Below are 17,326 nucleotides of genomic sequence, written 5' to 3'. Positions count from 1 at the left end.
TATTCAGTGCTAAACTCATTATTTAAAAAAATTCGATGTAAACTATTCAAATTTTGGAGATGTAGGCAAGACGATAGCATTTTTTTGGATTAGTGTCACACAAGACTTGAAACATTGTTTGTAACAATCTTTTAAGTCTTTGTTCATCATCTGAGGAATAATGTCTCAACAAGTACTTCAGATTGGGAACAATATTTGTTATGCCTTCAGATCATTTTCATAAGTGGCTTATTCTTATATTATATAGATAACACAATTCATCTTCCCTTACATATTCTTAATTCTAGAATCTCTTTTTTATTATATGTAATCTTATGTATATCACAGTTATAATATGTTATATATACTATATAATAATGATGATTATTAAAATTTCATGCTTAAACCTTTTTTTTCGTTTTTGCAATCTTCAAGGATTTCAGTATCGACCATAACGCACGCCATTATTATAGCAAGGATGTTTTAATTCATTCTATATATAATTCAAAAAAAATGCCTCAATCTCCAAAATTAATACATACACCACCACAATTAGTTAGAATTTTGGATGAATTTTATTCATCCCTAGGTATATTCCTTATCAAATGGTGTTGTAAACTACTCAAAATTTGGCAATATTGTGAAGACGATAAGAATTTTTTGGATTAATTTCTGCTTCAACAGGTACAAATGATATTTTTATGATGATTAACTTCAAATCAAATGCCATTAGCCCGAAACCAAAAAAATAAGATAAGATAATAAGATTTTTAAAAAGTTATGTATTGGTTTGTCAAAATAGATTTAGAAATGATTTAGCTCCACGTTGGCTTAAAAACTGAACAATTTCTGATGCATTTCTATTTTCAGCAATCGAGAGAGGTGAAAAATATCCTTCAAAAAGTAATGGAAAATATGAATATTATTTTGAATTCTGTAATAATTAGACAATAATGAATTACTCTTCCATCAATATCGGCCCCATGCTCAACTAAGAACTGAACAAATTCCAATGAATTTTGCTGAATTGCATAGACAAGTGGAGATATATGATTGTAAAAAGAATTAGATGAAATAAATGAGAGATATGGTAAATAAAAGAATTGCGTATTTTAATGAAAAATATGAATCAAAAAAGAATTGTTTCTTAATTGATTGAAAGATATCAAATGAAAAGGAATATTGTAATATAATGATAGATATTAATTGAAAAAGTATCCTTGGATAAAATGAAAATTAATACCATAATTCAGTGATTGATATTAATTGAAGAAGAACTACATCAATATTTGAATAATGTAACAAAAAATATAATTTTTTGATTGTACAATGAATGATGCGCTTTTCAATGTCAGCACCTTTTTCAAGTAAGTAAGTAAGAATGTCCTTTGATTTATGCATCATTGCAACAATGAGTGGGGTTACATGATTATTAAAATAAATTTCAAAACATTATGAAAGATATTAGTCTATAAACAATATGATAACGAAAAGAAGAATATGATGTTATAAATAACTGCATTAGTTGAAATGTAATACCAAGAATCATTGAATGATATCAATCGAAAATGAAGTTCAGAACAAAATGAATGACATTTGAATGATGAGAATAAGCTGATAAATTGATAAATATACATTGATAAAGAATAAGCATGGCATTAACATCAGCACCATTCTCAACCAAATATTTCACAATATCCATGGAATTAAATTTAATTGCAATTGTGAGCAGTGATGATCTATAAAATGAAAAAGAGCTACTTAAATCAATGAAATACATAAACAAAAGTTAAATAGAGTATCCATCAATGGCCTAAGAAATTGATAAACGAATACTGCATTGATATCTTCACAATTATCAAGTAAATATGAAGTAATTCCAAAGTTTCCGTAGTACATGCTTTCTACGATTGAATAAAAAACTTGTCCCTTATTTGTGATTAAATAGTCTGCCATATCGTAATAGTGACGGTTCAAAAGCGTTCTTAAGGAGTCAAATGATATGCCATCATTTTCCATTACTGACTCGAGAGGAATCAGTGTATTTTGCTCCCTTGTTCCTGAAGTAATTGAAACATAATTCTGATCCATTTATAATAGCGACATCAAGTGGAGGATCCTTCATTTTCTTTCCATTCAACGGAATATCAGAAAATTTAGGTTCAATCATATCAACTCTGTCCGAAGCAATGTAAAAGTTGACAGTATTTTCTTCATAAGGGTTGAGAATTTTGTGAATTTCTTCACTAGTTGGAGGTTCAGAAAGAAAATCGTGGAATCCTTTATCGTATAATAATATTGCCAACTGTGAACAATCTGGCTTAATATTCAATGAAAATTCATTGAGAATTCTTTGATATAAATCAGAATACAAAGAAATTTGTTTTGATTTAAATTCTGCCACGATATTAATGAAGTGAAAGGCCATTTGAGGTGGTACATTTTGTGTTTTGATGAGATTTATGATTTGGTCAGTGTATTGATCGAAATTTTCCGAATTTAATCCCCATATTAATTTAGAAAGCTGATTAGGTGCCTTAAATACATCAAGAAGATATTCAGAATCCATTTCGGCCATTGGTGTTTCAGTGGGCAAAGGAATATTCATCCTGAAAATGGAAAATTAAATTTTCGGACCAAACGGTCTGTATCGTCATTTCGGATCTTATTTATACATCGAGATGTGAAAAAATGATCATTTTTGTAAATATTTAGAAAGGGGAATTTTCCTGGAAATTATATTTCAAATGATTTTCAATACGCTCAGAAAAACTAAAGTTTTCAGAGGAATTTTATTTTCATGAAAGTTGAAAATCGGTTAAAATACAAAAATAGTTCTAGTTTTTAGGATTCATAATTAATTACGTATTTGGAAAGAAATTTTCAAATTCGAAAAGAAATTGGCAGAACTATTCGTTAAAATGACGTAAAATACGAAATTCCGTCACATAATTGTGTCAAATGTCGTAAATACATCTCCTTATAGACCACTTTTTCTATGATCTATCCAAATTCCGAAAATTCTAAGTGAAAAGGTTCTTTAATGCATTATCACTTCATATATATGTATGTCTGAGATTAGAAATTTGCTGCATTCTATAAAATACATGCAAATACTTGATCTCAATAAACACATTTTTCCTTAGTAAAGTTTCATAATCGTTTTTCTGCCTCGATATTGAGTGAATCTCTATCAAAAATTCGAATGAAAGACTTTACGAAGGAAAAGGAGTTTATTTCAAACTTATTAATTTAATATTGTTGCATTTCATATAAATTATTTATTTAATAGGTGTCTGTTCGTAATGGATAAAAGCATTGGTGAGGTTTGTACATTGAAAATCAGTCAAGTATTGAATCATTTTCAATTCAATAAAAAAAATTGATCAAAATTTTTAATGAATTTTAACCCAAATGAACCTATTCCAAACATAAGCTATTATGAGCAAAGGTTTAGAGAAATCGTGTATAACTATTTTCCTTATCTGCTCGGACTTCATGCAGAAATGGAATTGCTGCCATATTCTTTTGCTGATTCAATTAAAGAAGATGTTCGAGATAAAGTAGCATATAAGACAGAAATAAGGAAGAGACATGAATATTTCTTATACTCCCATATATCACGTTCTTACGATGATGTACCTCATGTATTTTGCACAGAGACTTTGTGGAAAGCTAAACAGTTTGAATTCAGAGCTGCATCACATAGAGATTTTGGATATTGTGACATATTCAAAGATGCTATGATTCATGGTTTCATTCCAGAACATAAAGGGAAGATGCCAGATACAGAACTTTCAGAGATAGAAAAATTTGTTAACAACGCGAAACCAGAAGATTTCCTAATATACAATCCAGAAACAGAAGAAATGGTTTCATACAGTTGGTGGAACGAACACCGATTAAACGTTGCAATCAGAGACCGATATGTTCCACATTGGGGAACACATTACATCGGATATGGACCAGCAGTAAGTCATTGGGATTCTAAAGAGAAAAAATATCAATGGTTTATCGATATTTTAAATGGCATGGAATAACAAAAATAATAAATATTCCTATTATTGTTGAATTCTCATTTTTTATTAAAATTTATAGCCCGAAATTTGCCTAATGAGTTTAAAAATGTAAATATTTGGTATGATACATGCATTTAGGAACTCGGTGAGTACATTTGAAGTAACAATTGTAAAAAATTTATTTACAATATCCGTTGTATTTCAATTTGAGACTGCCAGTTAAATAAGAACAAACTGTAAAAGCAAATAAATGAATGTAAGCAGTAAGAATTTTCTTCTGTTCATAATTTTATCGACATTCTTTTTCTATGTTTCATATTTGATTAATTGTTATATGATTTATACTAAAGGAATTTGTGAGTTAATTGTATCAGTTAATGAGATGTACGAAGTTTGATTTATGATCTAGAAGATATATTAATTTGAAATGAATGTGAATTTAATTTTAATAATTGAAAAAATATAAATCAAACTCTTTTCATTTCCTTCACTTTATATCAAATTACTTCAATATTTGGTCAAATTTCCAACTTTCATTTTCCAGAGTTTAAATTTATTGATTTGTGTTGGATTTGCTTTTACAGACTTAACTTGGCTGTTTTTACATTTAAAAAGTTTCAAAAACACATATTTTCTCTCTTCATATTCTGATACCCTGACTTATGTTCACAGATACTATGTTTATACACTTTTCTTCATAAAATATCATTTCATCTATATTTAAGCGTTCAAAACACATTTTCCCACGTGACACGAATCCACGGGCTCAGTTGATTCGATTTTCTGCTATCATATCAGATCATGAAAACACGCATCACATAGCAAAATGGATTCAAATTTAAGCTTACGAGCTTTACATTATTTAAATATTTAGTGTAAAGCAATATAAATCAGATTAAAATAGTGTAAAGCTCACATATATATTAATCAAATTAACATTTTAATGAAAGCTTCTGATCAATTAATATGCCGGAACATATACTATTGAATAAATATTATTAGTTTTGCATCCATATACAATCCAGATTCAGAATTTTTTGCGATATGAAACGATGGCATTATGCTAGTGGGGACATCCCACATCGGCCAAAAATGAAAATACGCAATTATTGAAATATTCTAAATAACTTATATTGCAACATAACAAATTTATTAAATAATTACAAACAAGATAAATAATAAATAATAAAATTAAGAAATTAGTATCATAAAAATAGGACAATACTTGTATTGTTCGAGATTTAATGATGTTTTCAAGTATGCGTAGCCTAAGAATAAGTGTTCTTTGTCGAATAACGGAACTCGAATGAGATCTTTGATTCCATCAAATTTTTCTTCATCAATATAGAGAATCCTGTCCCCATTTGTTGAAACAGATCCATTGTTAAATCGTGCATTATAAAGGAAAGCTTTCTTCCCTTGTTTCTGCGTTGAAATTCCGAATGTTTTGATTTCGGATTTCTTTTTCCAAACAATTTGTTTTTCCATGAAATCTCCGTACGAAATTAGCATTCCCATTTCTTGTGGTGTTGGAGGAATGTCTGACTGGAATGCTGCATCTGTTTCTAGAGAAACATTTCTGTTGAAAGGAACTTTCGGCTTTTCGCTCTCAAAGAAGAAATTAAACAAATTAACATATGAATCACTCAAAACATTATTTTGGCAATATGAGCTAATCAATGTTGAAGCAATCTTACACCACAATTGTCTTCTCTTTGTGTCTCTTCCGAATGGTGGAGTGAAATACTCCAAAAGAGAATTAACAAATGGCATTATTTGTTGCAAATTCATTGGAAAATCATTTCGATGTGCTAAAACTAACAACAAATACAGCATTGCTCTGGCGATGTTGTTATTAAGACGCAAATAATAAGGTGTGAGTCTTAAGAACTTAGTTGCACCGTTCATTGTCATAAACTTAGAAACTCTGATGTAAAAATTCGAAGTGAAATGAGGAATGTTTTTGGAATCTTCTTCATTTGTCAAAATAAAGTAATTGTTAAATTTGTTTTTGTGTGAATAGAACTGTAAATAATCAACAACAAACAAAGGTAAATTAGTATCATAAATAATCATCAATACTGCATTTTCTTTTCTGCATAAACTAAAGATAGAATCTAAATCATTTGGAGAATTCAAAGATGTAAAAGATCCAATTGTTAAAAGACTCAAATTATGAGCGGAAAGCATCGAATTCATGCATCTAGCATATAAATCTGTAGGAATCAAGTCATCCAAGATAACAGTGATTCCGAAATGTTGAGGAATAACAATGTTTTCTGGACTTGTAAATGAAAAGAAACCATCTGGCATTGACAAATAATGTTGGCTTAAATGTTGAAGTAATTGAGGCATCATTGGACCAACTGGTTTCTCGGTTAACTTTGGGAAGTTATAGTCAAACAAAAGGATCTTAGAATCAATGATATTCTTCAGTTTAGATGATTCATAATTAACCAAAAATTTGATTCTGTCTGAATTTCTCAACAAATTGGAAAATGTCAAAGAAATCTCTGGAATCTTGTTGAGAGCGAACAAAGGAGAAATAGGACTATTCAATGTATCTGGTTGCAAATATCTTTGTGATAAATATGCTTCAAATGGTGAATGTTTGTCATATTTTAGAGAATCTGACAGGGCTCTCAACAAATTAGTAAATGTTTTGTACTTTTGTAAGGACATCGGATGATCTCCTGTTTGTCCTAATATTGTTGAGATGTTCTGTATATTGGTATTGTAAATTTTAATGTTTGTTGAAACATTATCTGAAAAATTACGGAATGACAAATTTTTCTGTGAATTTTCAAATAAATCACTCCATCTAGCATCATTTATTAAGTCACCAATTCTTTTGAGAGATCCAATGCCTTCTCGAATCTTGAAGCTGCTTGTCATGATCATTTGTTCAACTGCTTTTTCAAGCTGCATGTTAACTGTGAAAACAGAAATTAAATCAAACCAAATTGTGTGTTCAACATTGTCAACATCACAATTTATCAATGAACAGTTTGTGAAATCAACATTAAGAGTTTTTGTGATCAAAAATATCTCAGGATTTTCACAACTCTTGAGGATTTGGTCTTGGAAAGTAAATCTTCCATTGCAATCGATTTGTAATTGCAAGTAATCAATGAAAACAAAGAAATCTGTTGATGATTTCCTGTCATCCAAAAATACAATCAAAGGAGAATTATCTGACATACATTTCGCATACATTTCACAACAATTTTCCAAAGAAGATGTGAAACAACTTTGTACTTTGTTGTGTGTAGAAATGATTGATTGAGTCATGATATCCAAAGGATCATAGTAGATCTTTCTTGGCGATGGATAGTTAGGCTTAGGATAATTGTTTTCATCAATAAAATTGTTTTTCGATGGAAAAATTCTCAAACAAAACAAAATGTCAAAAATTGCTGTTGTTGAAAAAGGAATCGATGTTTTGTATGAAAGAGAATTCTCAAGCATTTGTGTATCACATAAACTTGGAGTAAACAAATGGATATAAGAAATTATTGGATAGATAATCTCGAAGTCCAATGGTTGCTTGATTAATTCAAATGGATTTTGCAAACCATTTAAATTTAATTGTTCATAAATTTTCATTCTTTCTTCACGTTTTATTGCACCAAATCCATATTCAAAGGCAGTTATAACGAAACTATATTGTTTCAAGGAATGTTCAGTATCATTTAAGAATTCACCGAACTTAGAAATATCTTTCATTAATTGTTCAGTTGTTTCCAACATTTTATAGACTTCTGATGCATCATTGTTGTAAGCACTTAATAACCATGTTGGACAACTATCTTTGTTCTCTTTCATCTTCAATTTTTCATTTAGATCTTCATTTTCTTTCTTCAATTCATCAATTTGCTGCATTGTTGATTCTCTTTTTGCCTGGATTTCGCCGATTTCAAGACTTAAATCTCCAATTTCTGTATTCCATTTATAATAATTAACAATGATCTTTAACCATGTCAAGAAAACATTAATTAATGGAATAGATGATATCAATGATTCTGTTAATAGTTTTCTAAGTGGTGAATCAGGAGGAGCATCTTCGAATAATCCATATTTCTCAAGTTTAGAGAATAACAATGATTCATTTTGACTTTCCAAATCAAAATTCAAAATTGAAAGACACAAATTACAATTCTTACTATCTAGTTGAGATTCAATGAGATTTGCAAGTGTTGTATATCCAAATATATCTCTAAATATCAAGGCATAATTCTGGAATTCATCTTTCTTTGAAATCCAATTAGAAATCATTTGGATTTGTTCATCCATCGAATAAGAAGAAATTGCTGCTTTTGCTGTAGATATATCATTTGGAATTTGCACGTGTATCTTCGCCTGCAACAGCTGTAGTTGGTTAATCTTTGCTTTGAGTTCTTCGTTTCCTTTATGTACTCTTGTTTCTAAATCATCAATTTTTGCCAAAATTTTGTCAATTCTTGCAAATAATTCTTTTTCATTCGATTCTGTCATTGTAATACCATGATTTATATTATTAATCACTGGTCTTAAATTAGTGTAGATCTCAACAAAATCAATAATATTAGACAAACTCAAAGCGACATTTGAATATTGCTCTCTAAAATAATTGATTCGTTTTTTAACAATTTCTTCAAATTCATCTGAAGAAATTGATAAATAAGGAGCAAATAGAGCAGTTTCTTCGTAATGGAAATCTGTCTTTGGTATCAGTTCTTTGACATTGTATTTGCTTTCAACAATTACCATCTTGTCAAGGAATTCTTTTGGAATGTTTTCGATTTGATTTTGTTTACAAATCAAAAAGAAATTAATGAATTTAGACATTTCAGAAATTGCATTTTCTGATGGGAAATAATGCTGCAAAATCTTGATGTCAGTTTGACTAATAAAAGATGTCTGATCGAATATGTCATTTTGATAGAAAAAGAAGTCAAATAAATCATAAACTTCTTCGCAATCAACAATATTCAAATCCAAAATAAAAACTGTTTTTCTTTTTGTTTCCCCAATATTTACGAATTCTTTGAAGATCTGAGATCTGAATCTCTTCTCTAAAATGACAAAATTGACATTCTCGATTTTGGAAATAGGATAAACATCAAGTGAATTGTGGCCGACCAAAATTGCATTCAAATGATTTTCAACAATTATATTCAAAATTCCTGAATAAAACTTGAAAGGAATCCAGTCGAAATTATATCCCTTTGCTAAGATATATTTCTTAACAGTAGATGCTGGAATATCTGTAATGAAATCAAGTATTTCCATACCAAAGAAAAGAGAAGCCAATGATAAAAAGAGACAAACTTCATTAACATTTTTTGTTTTCTCTTGAAATTCAATTAATTTTTGTTCCATTTTGTGTTCTGTTGAATATTCAGTGATTTTGTTTAAAATGTCAACATTAATTGAATTTGAAAAAGTGACATTATTCTGAAAAGTGACATTTTGTGGTTGTAAAATTGGGAAATAAGATCTTCCGATATTTACGAAGTCAGATATCTGTGATGTTGTAATGATCAAGTGTATTTTTGTCATTCTAATGTATTTTCCATAACTTTTTGAATTAACACAATTAAAAACAAAAAGTGAAGTGACAAAATTTTGAATGAAATCTGAAGAATTTTGATAATCAGACAAACAAAGATAAGTTTCACCATCGAAACAAGGTCTATAGATGTTCTTTGTGATATTCTCGTATTTGATACACAAAGGAATATCAAGGAACTCATTAAACGAAGAAGAAAACAAAACAAAATCACTTTGTTTCGTATTTGAATTAATCAAATTTTTGAGAGTTTCTTTTCTCCAATTTTTATCGTCACCAACGATAACTATCGGTTTGAATTCTGACAAAGCTGTTTGTATTTCGAATTTTTGGTCAATTGGTTCTTTGTTGTGGAAAACAGTGTCAATTGCCTCCAAAATTGGCTTCTTTTTAACATTGATAACTGATCTTAAAATTGCCAATTTTGAAAGTGAAATATTTAATGGATCGAAATAAGTTTCAGCAGCATTTGATTGGAAAACAGTGATTAATGGCTCCAAAACTTTGATTTGTTCAACGAGATCTTGGTTCTGCAAAGCCATTTTAATGATATCAATCGGTTGTAAAACAGGAGATAACCATGCATTTGGTTTTTGATTTTGTTTATCAGCTTTAAACAAGCGAATGAAAATTGGTCGAACACCAACAATTTTCAGAACTGTCATGTCTTCATTGACATCAATTAATTCCATTGTTGCAATGTCAATTTTGTCTTTCAATGCTGATAAAATTGTCAAAATCAACAATTTTGTGTCAAAATTAATGATGTCAATTTTTGTGTTGTATTCTATTTGTGGGAAATAAGGAACTTGTGAATGATATTCGAATGAATCGTATCTATCAAATATTGTTGTCAGTTCATCAATTTTCTTGTTCAATGTTGTAGGAATGTGGAATGATGTCGCATTCTTAAAAGTGACAATTTTATTTGTCAAAATAAATTCAGAAATATCAAACCAACAGAAAAATTGAACTGTATTTGAATTTGTTTCTGAATTGTTGTTATTAAGTATTTGTTTGAAGTTATGGAGTTTGATTGTTTTCTCGAGGTAATCAAATCCGATATTCATTGGTATTTTGATATTTGGTCTTATTTTGCTGAGTTTTTGCATCAAATCATTTGGATTTATTTCATTGACGTAAATTGGTCGGAGTCTTTTTCTAATCCAAGAAGGAATTTCAGTTTGATTTATCGATATCAAAGAATTCCAATTATCGAAATCGATTTTAGTGAAATTATTTTCACATTTAAGGATTTGGTTTCTGTTCTCCAATATTCCATAAAAGCTTGGGAATGAGTTCGGAATTTGTTTCATATCAATGACATTTATGACACATTTCAATTTAAACAAAGCTGTCAAAATTTGGTTGTTGAGTTTCTCAACATTGTAATAAGGCAAGCCAGCGAAATCACTGAATGCTTTAACGAGGTATCTGTTACCTGTCATTTGTTTGATCATTGATATCTCAGGTTGTTTCATTGAACTTGCAATCGCAATGAAAAATTCTTCTTCTGAATTTGTCATTGGCCAAAAATCAGGTTCACTTATCATTTCGCAACCATATCTGAACGTGAATGTTCCACATTTGATATTAATGTATTCATCACCACGTTCGCTTGTTACGAAATGTGATGGATGCCTTTGCCATGAAAAGTTTTCGATGGAAAAATTATCATCTTTTTTGATTTCTTTCAAAATTTCAATTTGTCTGATTTTTAATGCAGCCAAAACAGACAATGACTGACATTTAGAAGGAGATGATTCGATATTACTACAAATATCTTGAAGCATCTTTTGATTTTTCTCAAATATTTCTTTCCATTCTCTTTTTTCCGAAGTTTTTGACAAAATAGAATTAATTTGTCTTGAAAAATAAATTGATTCAGCAATAACTAACGCTTGACTGTTATATCTCATGATCCACTGACTAGGAGTAGTGAAATCATGTGCAGGGAGTGCTTCAAAAATCGAAGCTTTCACAGCAATTTTCATTTCATATTCTGTTCTCTTTAAAATTTCGATTGGAGAAATATTTTCCACCATGAAATCGTTTCTAAACTGTAGCATCTCTCCACGCGTTGAGATTGCTCCCATAATAGTATTTCCATTGCATTGGAAACGACTCAAAGAAGGGAAAACAGGCAAAAAATCATCAACTAAACAATTAACATTTCCGCATGCCAAAATTATTCTTATAACTGATTCATCATTGCACAAAAACAACCTTGGATATTGGTTTCTCATTTGGTCAATGATATATCCCATTTTAGAAAGTAAATGACGACTTCTATTTTCAGCTTCTTTCAAGCATTTTAACAACAAATCTCCGTTCAATGTCAAATTGTTTTCTTTGCAAATTGGTTCATTAATTTTATTCGAAATCAATGGTTGCAAAGCAGATTGTTTCATGCTAATGATATCTTTGATTGTGTGTTTCCTTTTATTAGTTAAATCAGTTATAGGATTCTCAGGATCCAGTTTAGAAGTGAAACTGAGAATTGATGGATTATATTCAATTTGCTTTATGAAATTTCTGAAAAATTCATCAACAAAATGTTTCAAATTAAATTCATTGACATAATGCAATGAACAAAAAGTAGATGTCGTAGCAGCAGACAAAGATATATACTGTGTTTGGAAATCAATGATATAATCCAGTATTTTGATGATATCTTTGATTTTTATATCCCAATAAATTATCTGTTTTTCAATAGTTGTAAAGAAAGTTGAATTTTTCAGAGAATTCAAATAAACTAAGAAGTCTTCACAAGTATTTTGTGCTTCATAGATTGCAGGGAAAGAGATTACTTTTGTGTTCAATCTCTTCGAATCGAACAAAACAAACTTCAAGTTCTTCATGTTGAAGATATAACGATCGAAAGTTTGATTTAAATCTGCTTTTTCTAACTGATTCATTATGAAAATATTCAAGTCATCAATATAATTCAATAACATTGGATTCAAGAATTTCCGCAATGTCAATGTATTATCATTCTTAGTAAACAATATTTTGAAGGCCATTTCCCATTGGTTTTGATCAAAAATTAATTTAGAAAATGACTTAAAAAGTGACAAATATTGATATAAAAAACTGAAACTATTTGCCATTTTATCGAACAAAGGATGTTTCTTTGATCTTAGTTCTCTTTCACTATTATTATTCAAGAATTGTATCAATCCTCTGTAATTTATTTCTTTTACAGGAGAATCATAATAAACATTGATATTTTGCATGAATTCTGAGTAAGTTTTCCATTGTTCCAATTCATTTGATAACTTATCTCTTATAGTTTTGATTTCACTGAAATCATATTCATTGTAATTCAGCTTGTTCGCTAAAACAACAAATAAATTGACATCTTCTTGTAAATTGTCAGTTTTTTCAATAACTTTTTTCAAATCATTCATAGCAGTTTCAGCGGAAATATTGGATTCGAATGATCCGAACTGTGTTCTCATTTGTCTATCAAGTTGTTCTAATCTTTCTTCAAGCACTTTTTGTCTTTGGCCGATCATTTCTTTTGATTTTAGAGAATTTTCTCTCATTTGATTTTCGCCTGTTTCGAAAGCTCTTTCCAATCTTTCGTTTGCTGTTTTAACGGACTTCAAATGTATAATGAGAACAGGAATAAGCATTGATGCATGTGTCAATGCTCTGTTGTAAATTGAATTTATTATGTAAAATGTTTTTTGAAATTGAGGAATTTTTGATTTCGCAATTGTCATGTTTTGCGCGAAAGCAGCTGCTCCTTCAAGAGTATCATTAGATAATGTCATTGTTTCCATTATAGTATAGACATCTCTTACAAAACTAGTACAAATGTTTTCAAATTCAGTAAATAAAATTTTGTTGTTTTCTTCAATTGTTTTTTCAACAAAATTCAATATAAAAGTTCTTAAATTACGACAATCAACTCTTAACAAGTCGAATTCATAGATATTCTTGAATCCTTGAACTTTGGATTGTATTTCCGTCAATTTCGAAAGATTCGTAATAAAAATTGTTGGATCGGAAGTGTCGTTTTTCATTTTCGGCCACTTATATCTGAACTGCGCTATTGTAACAGCTGAAGGACGGTAACAATTGTATGTTTCATTGGCTTTTTTGAAAGATAATTTCATTACATTCATAATTCCTTCTAAATCTTTGGAGAACTTGGCATCAGATTGTATTATATCGGCTATTGTTCTCGATTTATCTGATAATTCTTTGAGTTTCTCGGATCCACTCTGATCAATTCGAATTGGTCGGATAAAAGTCATTAGATTATCAAGCAGATTGTTGATATGGTCATTAACGAGTGCTTGTGCTTCTTCTAGTGATGGTTTGAATACAATATCATGATCATTGTAGTCTAATATTATATTTAATTTCATTTGATGGGAGGATTCAATGAAAATGTTGGAGAAATAATGGAACTGGTCTTGAAACATCTGAAGGAAGAAAGATGTGATCATTTTGTCAAGGAACTTAAAAAAATTCGGAATTTGGGAAATTTCTAATTGATAATAAGCAAGTAACTGTTTGTATTTAGCCTTTAGTTCCCTTTCTTCACGTATTCCGAGGCTCTTTTTGTTAGGAACTTTGTTTATGTAATACAAATCAGATGGAATTTTGTCATCGTTCAGAAAACTCGCTGTTTCTTGGGTCACGAGTTCTTTATATTCTTTGTTTAGTCTTTTTGCGAATTCAAGAAGTGCAAAAAGCATTTTGTCAGAAATTTCATTTGATTTTTGAGAAAAATTCAAAAATATCTCCTTAAAAGTTTGTATTTGGTCATCATATCCTACATTTCCATCATCTCTTATAGGAAATACTTGGTAATTTTTTAATGAAAACAATTCTTTTCGAAATTCCGAAATTACAACAGGAAAAACAGGTTTTGTTGAGTAGCATATTTCATTAAACTTTGCAAGCTTTGATTTAAATGATCTTTTGAAGTACATCAGCTTCCATTTCATAAATAATTTATTAACTTTGAAAGAAGTAAAGAATTGAAGCTGATGGACCATTTCGTAATCTGTTTTACTTTCAATGAATTCATCTATTGGTACAAATTCTGATTCACCTCCATTTCTGGCTGAAAAAACTCCTCTTTTTGTAATTGTCTCAAATTCGTGTTCGTTTGGGAGTTGACTGTAAATTGACATTTGGTATCTGTTCACATTGCTTTGTGCTTTTCCGAAATGGAATTGGATGTCATCTTGATCAGGATCTGTTGATGCAACGTAAGCAAGGGCATCTGTTTCATTATGAATGTCATTTCCTAGGTTCCATGCAGATGTTTTCTTTCGTATTGTATCAAATTGCTCTCTATCTATTCTAGTTCGCTTTCTATGATTAAATTTTTCATAATCGAATTTAGATATGGATCCATTTGTAGATGAATTATCACTTTTACTTGAATTTGATCTGCTTGATCGCCTATTGAAGTCTGTTGGTATCTTACAATTTCGAGGAATTTTATCTGTTGGAAATTCTAAGCTCTTTCGTATTGTTTTTCTTACAGAATCTCGCGAAGACATAGTTGGTTCTTGTATTTTTAATAGTTTTACTGGTTGATCTCCTAGATTTTGCATCTGATATTTATATTTTAATGATGGAAAGATAGAAAGAACCATATTCTTACCAATATGCTTCTCAAAGTCTTCCATAGCCATGATTTTCTGTAATAATTCAAAAGATTTCGGCGTTAAATCGTAAATTGCTTTTTTATTACATAAATCAATGAAAACAAAGCGAAGTTTTGTCCATAAAGTGTTGGTATAGGCATGATCTTTTTCCATCCCTGTTATAAACTCTGTCATTGCATCAACGAGCTTAGAAAGGGGAGGAAAAGACATCCCGCCTGTAACTAGGATTGAAATTGCTTACACTTTTCAAGATTAACCAAGAAAATATATGTGTTTAAATGTAGATACTTGTGTTTATCTTAGGTTTTCAAATTTCTGAGGTGGGTCAACGATAGAATAAGGTTAAAAAATCAGCCCGAGGATAATTTTCTCAATCACATGGAGCAATATGATCAAGATAAATAAATAAAACAATCACATTTTTATTAGATACAACTTAATAATAAAATCCTGCTATGAGACAATAAGATGAAATTAACTCAATAAGACGGAATTTCCAGAAAAAACGAAAAATTATAAAAAGGTAGGTTTATCGAGCAGAATTCATTTATTTCAAAAATGATTAGTAATACCAATGCCAAATGATAGGGTTAAGTTAGAATGTAAATTTCTAACTAATTTTCTATCCGATTTCTAAATTGTTACTTCTGCCTTTAGCGAATACTTGTATTATGTTAAATGTTATATAGTAGATTAGGATTCTCACGTTTGTTTGTCAGATAATATTTCTATTTGTTGAAAAAAGAGTTAGCATGAGATGACCATGGTTGAACTGAAATTACATGTCGAATTTGTATACAATGGTGAAAAACCATATGAATCCGATTAATATATTGAAAGAATACACTATATTAGTAAATAGGTAAGATATTTATTGAAAGAAATGAATTTATATAGAAAACACTAATATGGTTAAAGCATTATTTTGTAAATATAAGAAAAACGGTGTGAAAAAAGTACGTTAATAAACGAAAAAGAAATATAAATTATAAGATGATGCAGAAATTATATAATTTTGTGAGTATGTTTGAGAGATAATTAAACAGCAAGAATGGAAGAATGATAGATTGATATGAATTCAGATTCTAATAGCAAATCTTCGACCGACAAGAGTGAATAGTACACTCTTGTTGGTCTTTCAGTTCCATTCCGGGGACATTGCCTATGCAAGTACCTCGGAATGGAACACTGCTCCGCAATCACATTCTGATTCCGGAACTTCGACCGACAAGAATGAATAATACACTATAGTTGTTTTATTCTTTAATTCAAATTTTAAATGTCAATATAAAAAACCCAATCTATTTATTTATTAAACATTTAATTTAATTTTAATAACTTTTTCTATATTTTAATTATTCGAACATACATCATTAGATCTGTATATTACAAAATTACCCAAAATCCTGCAGTTACTTTTTCGAAATACACAATACACGTTTTTTTTAAAGGATTGGGATATGTTTTACATTTGTAAACTCATTTAGTAAACTTGTAGTTTGATTTATTGCATCGAGAAAAAAGAAGTTCGAATTTTACCAACTGAGTTTACAAATGTAAAGGATTGGGATATGCTTTACATTTGTAAACTCATTTAGTAAACTTGTAGTTTGATTTATTGCATCGAGAAAAAAGAAGTTCGAATTTTACCAACTGAGTTTACAAAACGATTACCTTCCTCAGTACAAAATACCCTAACTTGAAATACTAGCAAAAATAGAGCGTTTGGCTGAATGAAGTGTAGGTTTAACAAAAATGGCTTCCAATTAACGTAAAAAATATTCTTATGAAAAAATCGAAAATGTCATTTTTTTATTTTCGTTGTAAAATTAAATAGAAGCTTTGATTTATTAAATATAAAAATTTCGAATTACGATAATTTTTATTGAAATTTAAATTAAATTCAATGAGTCATCTGAATTTTTTTCACAAACTAGCAAACAGTATCAGATTCTAATTTATTTCTCAAAAAAAAACCAACTACATGTGATATAGATATATAGAACATAACACTATTCAAGTTAATTACTATTTATTTGCACTTTTGCTAAATTATTTGAAATTAATAAAGCAATTTATGCTTTATGTTTTATAATATATATTATCTTCGCTAGTATTGATATAATGTATCATCTATTTGG

General features: G+C 29.3%; 3 protein-coding genes across 3 annotated transcripts, besides 1 other annotated feature; 1 reads left to right on the top strand and 2 right to left on the bottom strand.

Annotated features, from left to right (window-relative positions):
• Window positions 1-1,987: 1,987 nt before the first annotated feature.
• Window positions 1,988-2,690, bottom strand: TVAGG3_0837520 (spectrin binding; the record flags this gene model as incomplete). The annotated part of the gene is made up of 1 exon (XM_001310711.2): window positions 1,988-2,587. One exon carries the CDS (start codon window positions 2,585-2,587, stop codon window positions 1,988-1,990), a length of 600 nt encoding a protein of 199 aa, XP_001310712.1.
• A 687-nt stretch (window positions 2,691-3,377) lies between these two features.
• TVAGG3_0837510 (uncharacterized protein) lies at window positions 3,378-4,019 on the top strand (the record flags this gene model as incomplete). The annotated part of the gene is made up of 1 exon (XM_001310710.1): window positions 3,378-4,019. The coding sequence occupies one exon, from the start codon at window positions 3,378-3,380 to the stop codon at window positions 4,017-4,019; it is 642 nt and encodes a 213-aa protein (XP_001310711.1).
• A 1,109-nt stretch (window positions 4,020-5,128) lies between these two features.
• TVAGG3_0837500 (dynein heavy chain family protein family) lies at window positions 5,129-15,338 on the bottom strand (the record flags this gene model as incomplete). The annotated part of the gene is made up of 1 exon (XM_001310709.2): window positions 5,190-15,338. The coding sequence occupies one exon, from the start codon at window positions 15,336-15,338 to the stop codon at window positions 5,190-5,192; it is 10,149 nt and encodes a 3,382-aa protein (XP_001310710.1).
• A 1,300-nt stretch (window positions 15,339-16,638) lies between these two features.
• Window positions 16,639-16,851: a mobile genetic element.
• Window positions 16,852-17,326: the final 475 nt, after the last annotated feature.

The sequence above is a fragment of the Trichomonas vaginalis genome, chromosome VI (assembly GCF_026262505.1).
Source record: "Trichomonas vaginalis G3 chromosome VI, whole genome shotgun sequence".
Classification (NCBI taxonomy): Eukaryota; Parabasalia; order Trichomonadida; family Trichomonadidae; genus Trichomonas; species Trichomonas vaginalis.
This window is presented reverse-complemented; position numbering and strand designations above follow the sequence as displayed.